Raw genomic sequence first — 19943 nt, forward strand, 5'->3', positions numbered from 1 at the left:
TGTTAATAATGCTTACTTGAAGCAAATGGTAGTGCATAACCTTGTTGTAAGACTTCCTAGAATTGGTGAACTTGACAGAATCTATAGTACTTGTCAATTTGGAAAACAAAAGAGAGCTACATTTCCTAAAACTAGAACTTGGAAAGCAACACAAAAGTTGGAGCTAGTGCATACTGATGTAGGATATCCAATGAAGACCGAATCTTTAAATGGAAGTAGATTTTATTTGTTGTTCATTGATGATGTGACAAGGTTCAACTGGATTTATTTCCTGAAAATAAAATCTGAGGCTTCAAGTATTTGTACTAAGTTCAGTGCTTTAGTGGAAAATCAAGCAAGCAAGATAATTAAGAATATTAGAACTGACAATGGTACTGAATTCACTACAGTAGAATTTGAGCAATATCTCAGTCAATTTGGCATAGTACATCAGCTCACAGTGATTTATAGTCCTTAACAAAATGGAACCTCTGAGAGGAAAAATAGGACAATTATGGAAATGGCTCGATGTTTGTTGTTTGAAATGAGCCTACCAAAGTACCTATGGCCAAAAGTAACTAATACTGCAAACTACATACTTAACATTGTTCAGACCAAAGCTCTTCCAAATTAAGACTCCATATGAAGCTTGGTTCAATATGAAGCCTTCTGTTACTCAAAAATTCCTGATGCAAAGAGAAGCAAGCTAGATGAAAAGTCACTTGTAGTAGATCATCTTAGCTACAGTGAAATCTCTAAAGGGTACGGAGTTTTTGATGTGAAGACCTGGAAAGTTTTAGTTAGTAGAGATGTTAGATTTGATGAAACAATAAAGTGGAATTGGGAAACACTGAAGGTTGAAAGTAGTAAGGTCAATGACATTGTTGCTGAGGTTGTGGATGACTGTGAAATGGAAAATGCTGATGATAAGAACATTGACAAGGTTCTAGTTTGAGGAACAAGGTCACTTCAGGATGTGTACAGTAGATGTCATGCAGCTATTACTGAACCAAACAGTTACTAGGAAGCCACTAGAGATAAGAACTAGAAACAAGCTATGGAAGCTGAAATGATGAGGATCAAGAAAAATAACATTTGGATATTGGTTGATAGACCAGAAAACCAGGTCATTGGTGTTAAATGGGTATACAGAACTAAGATAAATGCAGATGGTACCATTAACAAGCATAAAGCTTGGTTAATGGTCAAAGGTTTCTCACTAGTATATGGTGTGGATTTCTTTGAAACCTTTGCACCAGTAGCCAGACATGACACTATTAGGCTACTGGTTGCACTAGCTGCAAATGAAGATTAGTCAATTGACATCGAACATAAAGTCAGCATTCCTAAATGGAACTATTGATGAAGATATCTTTGTTGGGCAGCCTGAAGGCTATATTGAATCAGGAATGGAGGACAAAGTTTGTAAATTGGTTAAAGCTCTATATGGACTCAAACAAGCACCAAGGGCATCATATGAGAGAATGGATACTTACCTGCAAGGCTTAGGATTCAATAGAAGTAACAATAAGCATACACTGTATGTGAAGAGTTCAGACAAAGGTATTCAGCTTATTATTTCTCTTTATGTTGATGGCATGCTTATTACTAGTCCAAGTGGCAAAGTTGTGGATGAATGCAAGGCAAAGATGCAAACTGAGTTTGAGATGAGTGATTTGGGGAAGATGTCATACTTTCTTGGTATGATAGTTGATCAAGGTCTTGATTATACTCTATTACGTCAGAAAAAATATGCCTATGATTTGTTGAATAAATGTAGAATGGAGAGCTGTAAGTCAGTTGCAACACCTTCGGCCTTTGGTACCAAGCTATGCAGGGATAATGGTAGTGCTAAAATAAATGAAACTTATTATAGAAGGTTAATAAGGAGTTTACTGTATCTTTCTTCAACCAGGCCAGATATTATGTACTTTACAAGCTTGGTCTCTAGGTTCATGCACAGGCCATCTAAAATTCATTTGTGTGCTGCCAAAAGAGTGCTTAGATATGTCAAAGGAACTGTAAGTTTTGGACTGAAGTTCTATAAAAATGGAAAACAAAAGCTCCTAAGCTACTGTGATAGTGATTGGGGTGGTAGTTTGGAGGATTTAAAAAGCACTGGTGGGTACTGCTTCTCATTTGGAAGTGTTGTTTTTGCTTGGAACTCCAAGAAGCAAGATATAGTGGCACAATCATCTGCTGAGGCAGAGTATGTTGCAACTGCATCAGCTGCAAATCGAGCAATTTGGTTAAGGAAGATTTTACAAGATTTAAAGTTTAGTTGTGAAGAACCAACCACACTATGCATCGATAACAAGTTTGCAATTTCAATAGCCAAAAATCCAGTGGATCATGGTAGGACTAAGCACATAAGGATCAAATTTCATGCTCTAAGAGAGGTTGTGAAAAAAAGGTGAAGTGGAGCTGAATTACTGCTTTTCAAAGGAACAACTTGCAGACATCTTCTTCACTAAAGGATTGAGCACTGAACAATTTGAGTTTTTGAGGGATAGATTAGGAGTTCACTCATCTGGAATCAAGGAGGTGTGTGGAGAACTTCAGTGATTGTAGATGAAGAAGAAGAAGATCGAAAGCATCAGTCAACAACCTATTGAAGGAAGTTAGAATGAACAAACGGTGTCGTTTCTTCTTTTATTAGTAAATAAGTTAAACGTCAAGAGTCCTTGTCGTTTTTTATGTTTTCTTTTATGGCTTAAACGCCTTTACCTTGTGTCGTTTTATTAAGTCACTTTACCTTTGTTTTAGCCATTACAGCAAACCGTTGTAAGGCACAGAATTTCAAGTTTTGAAATTCTGTGCTCAACTCAGTTCAACTAATTTTTCTTTTTTCAATACTCGTTTCTCAAAGTTGATATGCACGGCATTAGTTGTTACTATCATATATATACAAAGTGAAAAGGAATGATGTGTATTCCTCTCCAAATTGTTCTCATTTTTCTAGTTCTTCTTTTTGGTTTTTTCTCTCTGTTTTTACTCCTTATTCTATATTCTCTACACCACTTTACTCGAATGCTATTGTGGATTCATTTGGTTTTCTTTCAATAACAGTTCTTAACACTAGGGGAATATTCTCTGCATCATAATATAATTTAGGGATGGAAATACATTTGATTCATAACTGTGTAGGAAGACTCATGGAATCATCATAATATAACTTGGAATTGATTTAGAGAAAAACTACCTATATTTTTGGTTTGTAAGGGAAGAATCTTTTCATGACAATGACAATGACAAAGACAAAGGAGAACAACATCTTTAAACAATGGTTCAAAATATTAACTTCATTGATGACTACTTATAAAACTTACAACAACAGTCAAAAAGGTCAAATACTAGTAGTCATAAATTTGGAACATAACAAGCTCAGGACGATACTAGTACTAGTACTTAATTTCATGTATGATATTATATTGTGAAGCTTATGCAGTTATAATAGTCATGCTTATAAAATTCATGGATAATTAATGAACAACTTTTGAATATGCATATTGACCCTTCAGTTATACACCACTAAAAATTAAGACTTCATTGACGAAAATTTTCTGCGCTTCTTGATTTTCTTGTAATCTTGTGCATAGGATTTTCTTATGATTTGTGTCACTCCTTGATTCATACATGACACACCCTATATTACCCTCACCTTCTCATTCTTCTACATGTACTACTACGTTTCCTACAACATTCCTTTTTCAAAAGGCTTCACAATCTCCAAACTAGGCAATATTGACACCTAATTGATGATCAATCAGCAATGCACCATACAACTTGTTCACAACCCTTCTTGCCTCGATGATGAATTCATACCTAAAAATACTATTCAAATATCTTCTTCAACCATCTCTAGTGGATCATATCAGGACTGTATTCACTAAAATAAATGCTCTGTTGCCGCTAAAATCTGATCTTATCGCTCAGATTACAGTGGGTTGACGACCTAATACCCGATACTAAAAGACAAAAATCCAATTTACAAGAAAAACATGTTGAAATCTGGTGCTTTATTTTGCAGCAACAAAGGTGATGAATCTCGACGAGTTCAAATAGAAGAAGACTTTAGCTATTGTTTTATTTCTTTACCTATGTCATTTGGTGTCTTTAGCTTGTTTAATTTTTACTTTCTTTTTGTTTACCTACTATGGTTATTTACTTTTCCCACATGCTAGAAATTAGGTCTTAGTTCATTATATATTTTTTTTCTAGATTTAAAGCAACACAAAGAAAAATGGAATTAATTGCTATATGTTCAATAAGATACGTAACGGAAGGAAAAAAAAAAAAAGCATAATCATATCCAAATATAGAGAAACATTTAGAAAAATTAGATATTATTAGGTACGAACTCGAATCAACACTTATCAAATAACATAATAAAATAATATTATAAAATTATAATTCATACATATATATAAAATTAATATACGTAGAATATATATATATATATAACGTTTACTAGTGTGCTTATATGCTTATAACTTGTCTAATTAAGTATAAATTATTGACTTATAAAATTAAAGTCCGTAGATTGGGGTTGTCAAATTTAAAACAGGGAGGTTAATTAACTTCTTTGCGGATTCTTTGACAAAGATGGAAATTGACCGGTCCACCATATTTAATGCTCGTTTGGTGATGGATTTCAAGCTTTTTGCTATTTACTGCCTTACGAGAGGAGCTGCTGCCTTCACACTCATAGATGACCGGTTTATCCTCTTGTGATTATTGCCCATGGTTTCATGACTCTGTCGGGTGCTTTCCACGACTTGTTGAAATTAATGTCTCCATGGATGCCCATGACTCTGACTCTGTTGGGTGCTTTCCGCCACTTGTTGAAATGTCTCCGTGGAGATCATCATCCGATCGATCAAAGAACGCTTCATTCACTTCTATTTCTTTGTCTTGGACTGTCATCACATGTGTATCTTCTACTTCAGGCCCCTGAGATTGTTTTTGAGAGGGATAACACTACTTTGTTCCTTTGTATGGGGTTCCTTTACATGTATATCCTTGAGATTATTTTTGAAAGGATGATTTGTTGTTCCCTATTTCTTTTTTAATACTTTTTATGTAAATTCATTTTTACAAGTTTCTTTGAATGACAAGCACAAATCATCAAAGCAAGGAAGCTGGACTTCTGTTTCCATCGTCGTCCATAAGTGGGACCTTTCATTAATTTCACGTGCAGGATTTTTATGCAACTTGCCTCCATATAATAATATATTTTTGTTTACAAGTCGTACGAACATCTAATAACACTACATTTATTGGCTTCGCTTAACTCAAAATTCTTCAATGCCTCTCTCGTTTCTCTCTGTAAGGCGGCACATAATATTCTTCCTCTTGCTTTGTTTCATTTCAGAGAAACTTCCAACTTTCATATTCAAATATCTTTATTAAAAACCATTCTTTCCGGCCATTTTTTTTTTCCATTCAAATCAAGCAAGAAGCTAATGTATTCCTCTTCAACATCCAAGATGTTCTTTCCTCGACTTGTTTTCACTTCAACATTCATTGTCTGTTGCCTTACAGCTTTCACATTCGGAGCTACGCTTGCAAAGGATGAAGGTAATCAACAATCTAAAGAGAACTTTGGCTTAATTCTTTTTGTAATTTTCACCCAATGTTCTTTCACTTTGTTTGAACTTTTTTGTTATTGAATACTACTTAAAAATGTTATATATGTATAGTGGAAGCCTTGAAAAGCATAAATGAGACGCTAGGAAAGAGAAATTGGGATTTTGGCATTGATCCATGTAGTCGACCCAGCAGCTGGGAAGAGGTAGTACCACCCAAATCTTATTATGCTAATAATGTCACCTGTGATTGCACTTTCTCCGGCAACACCATTTGCCATATTATCAGCATGTAAGCATCTCTCTCTCTCTTAAAATGAATTCTTTGTCACCGGAGTTTATCTTTTAAACTCTAAACTAAATCTGTTCATGGATTATCCATATATTTGAAGCATTAATCATTAGTTATTAATTTAAAATGTAATCGAACAAAATCGAATTTTTTTCTTTTATAAGTTAGCAGAAAGATGCTGATGCAAGTAATTACCATGCATAAATGAAACATACCTTATTATTGAATTAAACAAAATTAATTACAAGTTACTTAGAACCTCAAAGAAAGAATTACTATAGGTTAACGGTTCAAACAATCAACAAGGGCAATAGTCTTCAAATAAATAGTGGAAAGTTGGAAAAAGTAAGATTAGTATCGTAGGAAAAAGTCTTAACATAAACCAAAGAAAAGGTCTAAGAAGCTTGTCGGCAATGATGCGTCAACCGGTTAACTTGCTATTATAGAATTTAGTAATAGCAACCAACCAGCTGTGGAGTGTTGACTGATGATAGATAGGCAATGGAACATTGAATCGGAAAGTGGGACCGACTTTTTGTTGGCGGGCTACCCAGAAGTTGTATTTTCATGATAGTGAAAGAACAAAGGGTCATCTACAGTCGAATATAGAAGGCTGATTGGCCCTCTCTCTCTCTCTCTTGCATCTAAAACTTGGATAAGTCTTTTTCTTACAATTATTAATGAGATGAGACGTAACAGTATGTTGAGAAAATAATATAATAATTTATGTAATTTTCTTATTGATAAGGACAGAATAATTTGACAGTTAGGATTAACAAAACGAAAGCACATCTAACATATGTTTTTGTTGAATAAGCTATTATAATGTAAAGGTTATTCACATAAAATAATAGTACTAATGGTTTTAATAATAAAGAATTCTTTATTTATTTTCAACTATTTGGAAATTAATGTTGATATGTTAACTACTAACTAGTACTAATATATAATTTTAAGCATCATTAACCCTGACCCTGGTTTCTGTTGAAACAGAGAGCTCAAGGGACAAAATCTTACTGGTACTCTTCCACCAGAATTAGTCAGGTTCCCTTACCTCAAAAAGATGTAAGTACCTTAACTTTCAAACTTCTTTCATGATAGCTTAGCACATTATCTTACTTCAATTCAATAGATAGTAAAATTTATTTCCTTCATGACTTACTTTGTTGTAACTCTTCTTACAGTGATCTCACTCGCAACTATCTTAGTGGCACCATTCCTCCAGAATGGGGTTCTATGCAACTGACTGATATGTATGCTTTCTTTTAACATATATATATATATATATCAATCAAGTATATGTTTTGGTAGATGTAACTAATGTATCTTATTATTCTCACAAAAAAAAAATGTATGTTATTGCAGTTCCCTTCTTGGAAATCGTTTAACAGGTTCAATCCCAAAAGAGCTGGCAAACTTAAGCAATCTTACCAGCTTGTGAGTTGGTTTGTAGCAAGTTCTAGTATATTTCTCATTTCATTATGACAACTTTATAATATATTTGTTATGAATGTGTAATGAATCTGCTTTCTTTTATTGAAAAAATGTGTAGAGTCCTTGAGCACAATAACTTTGCGGGGAGTTTGCCTCCTGCACTATGGAATCTACACAACATTGAAAGGATGTGAGAGTCTCTTCCTTTTTAAATCCTAGCAGAATTTCGTTCTCGTATATCTAGTATGAATTTATTTAAATCTTTTTCTTCATCAACTTGGTCACTATTCAATTTGATCTCTTCAACCATTACCTTGATAGATACGTACAATAAACTCCCTATCAGGCTCTTATATAATATAGGCTTAGTAAACTTAGGAAGATCACCAACATCAACTTTGGTATTCACAACCATAGGACAACCAATAGGTTTGCAACTCAACATATTAAACTTCTTAAGAATCTAAAAAATGTAGTTTTTCTGGGAAAGAAAAATACCTTGTGAAATCTAATCAACTTGGTATTTAAGGTAAAACTTCATTTTTCCCAATCATTCCTTTCAAATTCATATTTCATTGCATTTTTGAACTACATGATGAACTTTCTTTTAGAACCTGTAATAAACAGGTCATTTACATATAATGATACTATCAATTTCACTATTTCATTAGCTTGTAACACATACAAGGTAGGTTCATTCATGCTTCTAGAGAACTTTTTTTAGGTTAGGTAGGTTTCAATTTTACTATACCAAGCTCTAGGGGCCTGCTTGAGCCCATATAGAGCTTTATGCAGTTTGTACACAAGGTTGACCTTGTCCTTGACTTTTAGTCCTTCAGGTATTTCAATATCTTCAGTTAAGTCTTTATTCGAGAATGCTATCTTGATAGATGATGGACATCTCAACCAAGGCTTCTTGCAATTGAATTGAGCAACCTGATTGATTGTCTCAAATCTGGCAACAAGTGCAAAGGTTTCAGTATAGTCAATACTTGGCATTTGAGCATACCCCTTCACAACCAATCTAGGCTTGTGTTTTTTGACTGAACCATTTGCATTATACTTGGTTCTAAAAATCCACTTAGTTCCAATGGGATTCATGGAGTCTATCCTTTCCACTAAGAACCAAGTTTTGTTTTTATTGATCATTTTCAGCTCTTCCTGCATTGCAGCTTGCCAATGAGCTTGATCTTTGGCTTCATAATAATGTGTAGGATTTAAGATAGCCATATTGCATCTATCATGGATGTTTTCCAAACTCCTGGAACCTTTGACCACAAATTCAATGTCATCAGGATCACAATCAAGTTCATAAATGACTTCTAACAATGACCTTGAACCAAGTATTCTGTCATCAGATGTCTCAACCAGGTTAGACTCCTAATTCTACCTTGCATTTTCATCAAATATGACATCTCTTACAACTTTAACCTTCTTTAAATTTATATTGAAGACCCTATAGCCCTTGGCTTGCAAACTGTATAGCCTAAGAATACTCCAAGCTCTGCTTTAGGATCCAATTTAGTTCTTTTTCCCTCTGGTACATGAATGTAGCAAATGCTACCAAATATTCTAAGATGTTCCATTGCTGGCTTGACATGGTGCTGAGCTTAATAAGGTGTCACTTTGTTCAATGCCCATGTTGGAAGTATGTTTTGCAAATAAATGGCAATGCTGGTAGCTTCGGCCTAAAAAACTTGGGCATTGATTTTTCAAATAGCAAGCACCTAGTCATAGTCAATACTGTCCTATTCTTTCTTTCACAAACCCCACTTTGTTGAGGTGGATAGGGAGTAGTGAATCGATATTTAATACCAGCAGTAGATAAAAACCCTTCAAACTCATCTGAAGTGAACTCCCCTCTATGGTCACTTCTCAAACATTTCACCTTTCACCTTGATTCAAGCTCATCAGATGCTTTGAATTTCTTAAATATGCTGAATACATCAGATTTGTGCTTGAGGAAATGAATCCAAGTAGACCATGAGTAGTTATCAGTAAACATTAAGAAATACTTACTAGCATTCAAAGACTCAATGCTCATAAGACCACAAACATTTGAATGTACCAGTTCTAGCTTCTCTGAGGCTCTTTTAGAGCTTGAAGTTGGAAAAGGGAACCTAGTTTGCTTTCCTAACTGACAAGTTTCACAAATATCAGTGTGCATATCAACAAAGGGCATTTTAGTCACAAAATTTCCAAAATTGAGAAACTTCATGGTTAATTGCAATGTCCCAAATGTTCATGCCATAGCTCAAACACATTAGCATTTACCTTTTCAACTATACTAAGGCTTAAGTGCTGCATATCCAAGGGAAAACATTTATTTCTCATCTTCACTATCATTAAAACACTATCAGAAAGCTCAATTATGGTGCATGCTTTGTTCTTGAACAACAAAGTGTAGTCATTATCAATCATTTGACCTATACTCAATCAATTCTAACTAGCTTTAGGTACCAAATAAATATCAGTGACATACCTGGTTCCAATTGGTGTTGTGATAACTACTGTGCCTTTTCCAATAGCATCCAAGTAATCACCATTACGAATTTCGATCTTAGTACGCAAACCTTAATCAATGGAAGAAAGCAAGGATGGATTTGGAGTTATGTGACTTGAATAGCCACTATCTATTAACCAAGTATGATCTGACTTTCTTATTTTGCCATCAGATGCCATGAACAATAACTTTTCAGTAGGTTTAGCTTTTGTTGAGACTTGAGCTTGCTAATTTGGCACATATCCCTTTTTCTTACATACTTTTTCCACATGACCAAGTTTATTGCACTTTTTACATTTAACATTTGCCCTAAGCCAATAGTATTTTTCAGCATGGTTAGTCCTTTTAGAGTAAGAACACATTGCATTTTTGGTTTTGTACCATTTTGTCTCTGTTTTGAAGTAAAAGCCTTCTTGTTATCTTTCTTTTCACTTAGAGACTTTCTACTGGAGTTATGGAGAACATTTTTCTCTTTAAACCTTGCTTGTAATGTTGTCAATGTACTCTCTTTAAGTTTGATCTGCGTTCTTGCTTCAGAAGCTTGAAGAGCATTAACTAACTCTTGAAAGGTCATCGTGGTGAGGTCTTTTGATTACTCAAAAGCTGCGATTCTTTACTCAAATCTCTCAAGAATACTAATCACCACCTTTTTCCACAATTCTTGAATCTAACAACTAAGCTCCAAAAGCCTAACTTGATTAACTATCTTTGTGAGCTTATCCACATAATCCTTCATTATCTCATCCTCCTTAATCTTTAGCACTTGAAATTGTCTCATTAGGTTCAAAACTTGCATCTTTCTAGTTTTGTCTAACCCTTGGAACTCCTCCTTGACCTTATCCCAAGCTTCCTTAGCTGTTTCACAAGGCATGATTCTTGTGACTATTGCATCAGTCACAGTAGTGTGAATCTAAGACAGTGCCTTGAATTATGATGAGATTGGCTCTTAGTGCAGGATGCTCTCTTCCTTACTCAACTACCTCCCAAAGGTCGAAAGCTTCAAGGAAGGCTTTCATTTTAACTGCCCAAATAGCATAGTTGTCACCATTAAAGACTGATGGTGAAATGGATGAAGTGTTGCCATTTGAAGCATGTTTTGATGGAGTGTTTTTGATTTTTTTTTCTTTGTGAAAGTTTTTCAAGTTTGCTACTAGGCTTCTTAGACTATGAAAACTCTGATACCATGTTGCTTTTTTAGTAAAGATAGGATGAACACAGCATATCAGTGAATAAGTAGTTAAGCTTGAGGAATAGAGTAAGTGAAAATATTTGTTCTAAACAATAGGGTTTTGCTAATTCTGATATACAACTTAGAAAATATACATAGCAAATACTTAACAAGCAAGCTTTGAATGATAGCTAGGCACAAGATTATATGTTAATAATTACATTAGTCATTCACTAGATGCATAACTAACATAATTTAACAGTAAGCTAGCTATCCTGATAAAAAAATAATCACGTATAATCCTAAGGATAATAGCATGAACTGATGTGGTTTTCAATGCAAGTTGTATTTCAACAGTTAGACCTCCATATAATGTCCACCGTATATGTATTGACGTAGGTATTTTAAAGAAATAAAGAGTCGCAACAACATAAGCTATTAGCCTTTAGGGGCATGCATCTTCAACCCTGTAATGATTGTTGGCAGTAAGAATACACTCCTAGTAACAAGCATGATAAGAAGCATAAAATCGACTAATTAGACTCTCCCCGCAAACTAAGAAAGAAAAATGACCAAATGTTGTGTTGTCTACCAAGGCATTTACAATCTTTGAGGAAATTAAAGGTATATCTCCTGATATCTAATTTGTAATATTTTTCTTCCAAAAAAAAAAACAGAAATTTTGAATCATTTCCATCCATCTTCATATCCTTGAATGATTGTTTTTCGTGCGTTTGATTTAATATCTGCTTTCTCTTGGTTTTCTAGGCTTCTTAATTCCAACAATTTTAGTGGAGAGCTGCCTGCAGAATTTGCTAGGCTGACTACATTGAAGGAGTTGTAAGCTTCTAATTTTCTTCTGTATATGTTATGAGAAATTTCATTTTCATAGTTTTACATACTCAAAATTGATTACAGTCTACTATGCCAGTTATGCTTATTTTTTGTTTTCTCAACAGTCGGATTAGTGACAACAACTTCACAGGAAAGATTCCCGACTTCATATTCCAGAAATGGACAAAACTTGAAGAAATGTGAGAGCTTTAATTATTTTTTGTGATACATATTTAAGTGTAATTTTTGTCATTAATTAGAAATATTTTTGCTTTATCAATCATTTAAATAAATAATGACAGATACATCGAGGGAAGTGGTTTGAGTGGGCCAATTCCAGACATTGGTGCTTTAGAAAATTTAAAATACATGTAAGAACAGATGTTAAATTTCAAAGATTTCAAGTTATAAACTTGGGACATTATGGTTGTATGAACATGTATGTTGTTTGTTGAATATTGGGTTTGCAGGATAATTAGTGACTTGAATGGAGCTGAGGCAACTTTTCCACAACTTGGTAATTTGCCTAAGTTGGATAGACTGTAAGTAAAACTCTGCAATAAGGCAGAGACTGATTTAAGTTCTGAGATTTTTTTTTTCTCTAACACTAATAATGGATATATCTGATTGTATGATAGGATGTTGAGGAGTAGCAATCTCATTGGAGAGTTACCCGATAATCTTAGTACATTGACAACATTAAAGATTTTGTGAGTAATAAACTTGGTTTCTTCCCTTAAAAGAAGAAAAGCTCTTTCAATTTATGTTTCAGCATATAACTTTCTATTTGAAGAACTGTGATGTTCTTCTATTGGCTAATGTTATGTTATGATGACATAAAAAGGTATAGGCACAAATAATTCATCTTGACTACTCGTTCTGCAACATAATCTTGCTGCTAGTAGAATATGGAAAAAATCCTTTGCTCATGGCTCAAATTTAATTCTTTTGTTACTATATTTAGTTCCTCAAAGACAAATACAGAGCTTTCACCTTGCATATTTGTGTGTGCATTTCAAAGGGCATCAAAAAAGTTCATTTAGTTTTAAGTTTTTACTTGTCTTAGCACTTAATTTACTTGTGAATTTAGATGCATTGTTTTTATTATTTTTTATGCCTTTTTTTTTCCTATCTTGATTATTCAAGAAATTTAATTGATAAAATTTTCTGAGACGATGTAGTTTTAATACCCTTTTATAAATATTCTTGCAGAGATCTCAGCTTTAACAGACTCAGTGGAGAAATTCCAACTAAACTTTCTGCTCTTTCAAATTTGGATCAATTGTAAGGATTTGAGTTTTTAGTGTAAATTTTCTTGTTTTGGTTTTTCTGGCATAATGGATTTAAGGAGATATAAACAGCTGGGTTTTGCAGGAGCTGAGGTTAGAACCCTAGCCCTGCAGGACTTCCACCTCCTAAGAGGGTTGGTGTCTTTACCAAAGGGCAACCACAATTTTTAGTGGTAGAAGACAGAACTTAAACTTATTCAATGAATATAATTATCTAATCAGCAGCAAGGGTTTCAGTTCATCAATCTAGAAACATGTCGGCCATGCAATAGATATTCTAAAGTTACTTGTTCCTCTGTCAGAGGATTGATAACTGTACTTCTTTCCTTATCCTCAGATTTGCCATCACAACTGATAAATTTTCCTGATAAGTATTTTTAGTTTAGTGCAGAATACCTAATTGCAGTAACTTCATAATTTCTTTTATTAGGTTTTTAAATGGAAACATGTTCACTGGAGAAGTCCCTGGATGGATACTGAACACAAAAGAAAAAATGTAAGATTCTCTTCCATATGTTCTATGACATTTTATGCGCAAGAAGTTTAATATTCTTCAATTAACCAAAAAGAAGTTTGATTCTTCGATTTACGAGTGAAACTTGCATAGGTAAGTGATATGGCATAGAGTTTAATTTGTATAATCCTGCTTTAGCTATGGCTGTGGCCTTAAAAAATTGATTGCACAAAGGAAATTTGAATATCAGTTTATTGTATTTGCAACTTAATCAAAGAGAAAAGTCATAGTTAAATCATTTAATCAATAAGCATTTAATGAATCTAAATAGAGCCAGGTCCCAAAGGTTAATTCAGAAGTTGTGACAAAGGAATAGGTAAAAAGGTAGATGATAAAGAAAAAAAAAAATGAAGTGGTTGTTGTGGGAAAAGAAGGAATTGGGGAAAAGACATGTTAGGGATACAGAATTAAGTGGACCAAATAACATGGAGGGATTTAGGATTGTAGTTTGATGCTTGGGTAAGGATGGGGCATGATTTAATCTCAGTGGGGGTTGAGGAGTGGTAAGAGTGAGGTAGGGGGTTTGGAGAGGGAGTCTTGGTGGTTTGGAGAAATTTGTTTTGTGATCAAAGTATGGGCTAATTTTATTTTGGGGATTGATGCTTTTGTGTTGGTCCGATTGAGAGGCAAGTTGACTAAAAGATTGTGGTGATAAATAATGGGACTTATGTTTCAAGTACTGGGGCAAGGGATCAGTCATATGTTGTGGGTTGTCATGGAGTCTGCAATAGGCTTCTTTGATCGGGTTAGACGGATTAAAGTGGCTGATCTTTGTGCAAATCTGGTCATGGAATGAGGTTGTTCATCTCTGGAATGTCTGCAGTTGTGTCTTGATGATTTCTAGAACCTGTTGATTATGAGGGACGAATTTACAGCTGGTTTCGTGGGGTAGAGTCATGAGTTTGGGGCCATGCCGAGTCTGCAAGGAGATCTGATTTGCTTCACTCTTTAGGTTTTTGAGCGGGGCAGCGAGGTTTGCTTGAGTATTTTTTGAAAGGGCGTATTGTAGTGATAATGGTTCTGAAAATGTATGATTGGTTGAAATTTTGTGAATAGGACTGTTTGAAGGTCAAACGGAATTGCTGAAGTCAGGCCTTCTAGGTTAACTAGTTAGTTCTTTTTAATGTTAGTTGTCTTTATTAATGTGGTCCTGGAAGAGATAGAATGCTGCCAATGGTTTTGTGGTGCAGTGTTATCTTTTGTAAGGATTTAGTTTTTGCCCATACCAGATTCTTCATACCACCAAAAGTCTTTTGCCAAACAGGCTAAAGACTTGCCATGGCATAACTGGTAGTGGATGAATAAATCATTGCTTTTCAAAAAAGAAAAAAAAACCATTTAATGAAACTAATAGTTTGAACAATTCTATTTGTAGGGATGTTTCTTATAACAACTTCACAAGCACAGGTGCATCAGGTTGTGAACACAATAGTGTGTAAGAATGCTCTCAACTAATTTTGTTTTTAGTGTTTTTCTTTGTGAGTGGATCTTTGGTATATGCTTTTTATAATATGTCCTTTGTCTGTAGGAACTTGTTTGCGAGCATTTCAAGGGTTAACAACTCGTAAGTGTTAAAGACAACTATAACTTTCATTATCTTTGATATACTGTGATTTTGCTGTTATAATGATTGACTTTTCTCCGTGACTAATATTTGTTTTACCAGAGGAATTGTTTCATGTTTGGCAAGCCATAACTGTACTAAAAGTAAGTCAAAATTTTATATGCTTCTTAATAATGTTAGTTTCTACAATGCTTTGCCCTGGAAGCAAAGGGTTTAAAGGGTCTTTACCTCACTCTGGTTACCTTCTAAGTCTATGGTGCAAGTGTCTTAGAATTATTCATAGACCTGGTATGTTTTCTGAGAGGACTTGAAGAAGTTTTAGAAGGAGAAAAACGAAAGGGGTTTTTGTTATGTAGCTTCACTAAAAAAGCATCTACTTGCATGCATACTACAGACTTCAGAATATTCTCTCTGTTTTTCTTTCAAAAAATCAAGGATCTAGTTTCTGCAAATGCTCTGACCTAAGTTGCTATACGAACTACTCGACTCATTTGAGATTGAAAATTGGGGGTTGAGATCTACTATCTGAGTAACTTGTGCTTAACTGTCTCCTAAGTCTGTTTAAAGTTGCGTTGCAATCATCAGGGGAGATTTTACAGCTAAGCACTTCGTAGAATGGAAAGAAGAATGAAAAAGATTAAGTTGTTTCCCATGGTCAGGAGACAAAAAAGAAAGAACAACTTGAATCAGTTTCAGTGTCCCTAAATTCTGGTGTCCTCTTCCTCTCTCACCATACCTCTGCCTAAAAAAAATTAAAGAAAAGAAGAGGAAGAATAGGATGAGAAAGTCCTAGTAACTTTTCGTCTTTTTTCTTGTTTTCTATGCGGCTGATTCACTCTGTTTGTATTTTCCTCCAATACTTATTGAACTGTTGTTCCTTTATACCTCAGCTTTGCACTTTCTTTATATAAATTGTGGAGGGAGAGAAGAAAATGTTAATGGAACCACCTATGAAGCTGATTATGGTACAGCTGGGCCTTCAACATTTTTCCAAAGTACAAATACTTGGGCATTTAGCAACACCGGTATTTTCTTGGGTGATGATCGTTCAGATGACATCTATGTTTCGGAAAACATGCAACTTCTTATGATTGATGAACTGTACAGAACTGCTCGCCTTTCACCTAGCTCTTTGACTTACTATGCATTCTGTCTGGCAAATCGCACATACAACATAAGCCTCCATTTTGCCGAGATACAGTTCGCTGATGGTCAAAATTTTAGCAGCTTAGGGAGGCGGATATTTGATGTGTACATTCAGGTATTTCAATACTATTCTGTTAAAGAAGTTCTGATGTAAGAGGAACTTCAAAACTTCACATTCTGATTGAATTTGAGCCAGTGAAGGAGCTTTGGCCAATCAACTTCAAATTCCTATTATCCATTAGATAGATGTGTAATTAAGAGCTGAACAAAGTAAACTTTACAACATGTGCCCTGATGGAAAGTTCGGTTATATGGAATGGATAATTGCAGGGAAAGCGCGTGCTGAAGGATTTCAATATTAAGGATGAAGCAGGTGGAGCTGCCAAACCAATTGCAAAAAATTTTACTGCAACTGTGGAAGATGGTACTTTGGAGATCCATTTGCGTTGGGCTGGAAAAGGGACAACTTCTATTCCGGTGAGAGGAGTTTATGGTCCTCTTATCTCAGCAATATCCATTTTTGATCCTGGTAGGTTGTCAATTGGAGTATCTATTCTTCTTGTCTCTCTTTGTGTCACACTGCCTCATCTTGTTCAAAACCATGCTATTTTGATGGCTTTGTTACAAATGCAATATAGCTAGGAAATTTCATTTTAGATCATGCTACTTGTGTTCCTTAAGATTTTAGGAATCTACATGCTGAAACTTTTTATTATCATGAGGAAATAGAATGTGTTTATTTTTGTTTTATATAATGAATTGTAGTATATTCATCTTCATAAATAACTTTTCTATAATTTTCTTCAACTAGGTTATATACCACCACCACCACCACCAGAAAATGGGGGTAGTAATGGCATCTCTATAGGCATGGTGGTTGGAATCGTGGCTGGAACAGCATTTGCCATCTTCCTGATTGGGGGTATCCTGTGGTGGAATGGCTGTTTAAGACAGAAGAGTACATTGGAACAAGGTATTTAGAGAGAAATCAATATATTCAGTGAACTTGTAGACATAATGTGTTAGTGTAAAATATTACTAGGAAATGACCCATTTCACCATTTTGGGACATTATCAGTGTTCATTACTCCATTCAGACCTGTCTTAAGATACTAGGATGCTTCTCATTTAGCTTAGCACTTCTGCAGATCTTAAAGGACTAGAGTTGCAGACCAATTCTTTTACCTTAAGACAGATTAAAGCTGCCACAAACAACTTTGATGCTGCTAATAAGATTGGAGAAGGTGGTTTCGGTCCTGTTTACAAGGTATCACGTGAAACACATTTTTTCTCCTGATCACTTGCACTTGGACCATTCTTACTGCAGCACTTCCTCCAGGTACTTTTTTGTTGATTGAACCTGGTAATGTTTTTCAAATGCAGGGCATTCTTGCAGATGGCACAGTAATTGCTGTTAAGCAGCTATCCGCTAGATCAAAGCAAGGAAATCGTGAGTTTGTGACTGAGATTGGCATGATTTCAGCTCTGCAACATCCTCATTTGGTGAAGCTGTATGGATGCTGCATTGAAGGAAATCAATTGCTGCTTATATACGAGTACTTGGAAAACAATAGCCTTGCTCGTGCATTGTTTGGTAGATCTCGTCCACATGATTTACTTTTACTCCCTTTGGTATTAATGACATCTATTTCATGCAAGCGTGCACACACACACACCCGTACACGTGTGAATGCTTATTATTAATAATATATGAAGAAAGGAATGATGGTATATCTGAGCTTCTCTTTATTTGTATACTAAAAGGCCCAGAAGAGTATCAGTTGAAATTAGACTGGCCGACAAGACGGAAGATCTGCATTGGTATAGCAAGAGGTTTAGCTTATCTCCACGAAGAATCAAGGTTGAAGGTAGTCCATAGAGACATTAAGGCCACCAATGTGTTGCTTGATAAGAATCTAAACCCTAAAATATCTGACTTTGGTTTGGCCAAGCTTGATGAAGAGGAGAATACCCACATAAGCACCCGAGTAGCTGGAACTTAGTAAGCATCTCTGTTCAGACTGGTTGTCAATGTGTTTCTTTTCTTCACTTATATGCTTTTTCTTTTTTCTCATGTGCCAATGAATGATAGAAAATTTCCCATGAGATAAATATGGACAGAGACAGAGATTTGCTTCTCTACATTTTTTTTTTGTTTGAAAGGCTGCTTCTCTACGTTCTCAATTTCACTCTTACAAATGTTTTGACAGTACATAAATTTCTAGGTTAGGAGGTTTCCAATGCAACTTGACACAGTGTGCTTATGATTCCACCAATATAAATGTTATAATGACAGCAGTGCCTGCTGTTTGAAATCTATAAAATGCTTAACACCAAAAAAAAAAGCTGTATTTAATTAATCTTATTAACTTTGCAGTGGCTATATGGCTCCTGAATATGCAATGCATGGTCGTTTATCTGACAAAGCAGATGTATATAGTTTTGGGATTGTGGCCCTGGAAATTGTTAGTGGCAGGTGCAACACTAAAAGCCGATCAAAGGAAGAATCTTTCTATCTCCTTGATTGGGTAACTGCTCTCATTCTTTCTTAATTCTGTTGTTTATACATGTTATGCTGTCTTACCATTTTTTTTTTGGAGGAATGTCTTATCAAAATTAAATGAAAGAGGCTGTAGGATTGAGTTATTAAATACAAGATGCTGCATAATCCTTTAATGAGGGAATGCTTACTCTTATAAGATTGCAGCACGGACACATTGATGTTTCATTCCTATTATAGCAATTGGAGCTTAGGCATTTGTCAGTTTTGAGTGTAATATTTTCTGAAATGAATCTTAATGTGGCAATGAAATTTTGTGTATCTAGGCTCATATTTTGAAGGAGAAAGGGAACTTGTTGGATTTAGTCGACCCAAGGATAGGCTCTGAGTGCAACATAGAAGAGGTGATGGCAATGATAAATGTAGCTCTCCTATGCACAAATCCTACTGCTGCAGCTAGGCCTTCCATGTCTTCTGTGGTGAGCATGCTTGAAGGCAGGGCTGCTATTTCTGAGTTTATAGATTCAAGTTTTTCTGCAAAAGAGATGAATGCTGAAGCAATGAAAAAGTTGTACCAGCAACTTGAACAAAATGATGCAGATAATAGCCAGACAAAGAGTATGTTATCAGATGGGCCATGGACTTCCTCTTCTACATCTGCTGCTGATCTCTATCCAGTCAATTTGACTTCTGGTTATTGGCAGAATAGAGATTCGACAAACTAAGAACAGTGACATGATTAGCTGTCAGAACACCTTAACTAGGAAAGGGGTTTTTTTTTTTTGAAGGAAAGGTACAATGAACATTTTCCTTGTTTGATGTGATTACTTTGAAGGTGCATTTGCAAAGATTTATTAGTTTGATGTGATAATTGTATTTTTCACGAGAATATAAATGAAACACAATTTTGTTATTTGATTGAATCTGTTTTTCCTTGTTAAAATTTATCAAACTCAATTGATAAACATAAAAAATGAAGAACAGAGGAGCAGAAGTTTTTAATGAAGAAAATTGGAGTGTAAAAATCACTTCTTCATCCTTTTCTTGAGTGTATATATATGAGCACTAACAATCGATTCGAAATACTTAGCATTGAAAAAGGAAACAAGAAACAAGAGAAGAAAACAGCTGC

The 19943-nt window shown here is 34.9% G+C and overlaps 1 protein-coding gene across 1 annotated transcript; it reads left to right on the top strand.

Moving 5' to 3' along the window:
* The first annotated feature begins 5273 nt into the window (after window positions 1–5273).
* LOC18594355 (putative leucine-rich repeat receptor-like serine/threonine-protein kinase At3g14840) lies at window positions 5274–19734 on the top strand. The gene is made up of 24 exons (XM_018124828.2): window positions 5274–5559; window positions 5682–5859; window positions 6853–6924; window positions 7044–7112; window positions 7225–7296; window positions 7412–7483; window positions 11733–11804; window positions 11924–11998; window positions 12101–12169; window positions 12269–12340; window positions 12437–12508; window positions 13011–13082; window positions 13518–13583; window positions 14977–15036; window positions 15130–15165; window positions 15268–15308; window positions 16056–16426; window positions 16642–16840; window positions 17123–17284; window positions 17460–17578; window positions 17695–17905; window positions 18076–18313; window positions 18689–18839; window positions 19138–19734. The coding sequence occupies exons 1-24, from the start codon at window positions 5445–5447 to the stop codon at window positions 19534–19536; spliced, it is 3063 nt and encodes a 1020-aa protein (XP_017980317.2). The 5' UTR covers window positions 5274–5444; the 3' UTR covers window positions 19537–19734.
* The last annotated feature ends 209 nt before the right edge of the window (window positions 19735–19943 follow it).

The sequence above is a fragment of the Theobroma cacao genome, chromosome 7 (assembly GCF_053813885.1).
Source record: "Theobroma cacao isolate CCN51 chromosome 7, ASM5381388v1, whole genome shotgun sequence".
Lineage (NCBI taxonomy): Eukaryota > Viridiplantae > Streptophyta > Magnoliopsida > Malvales > Malvaceae > Theobroma > Theobroma cacao.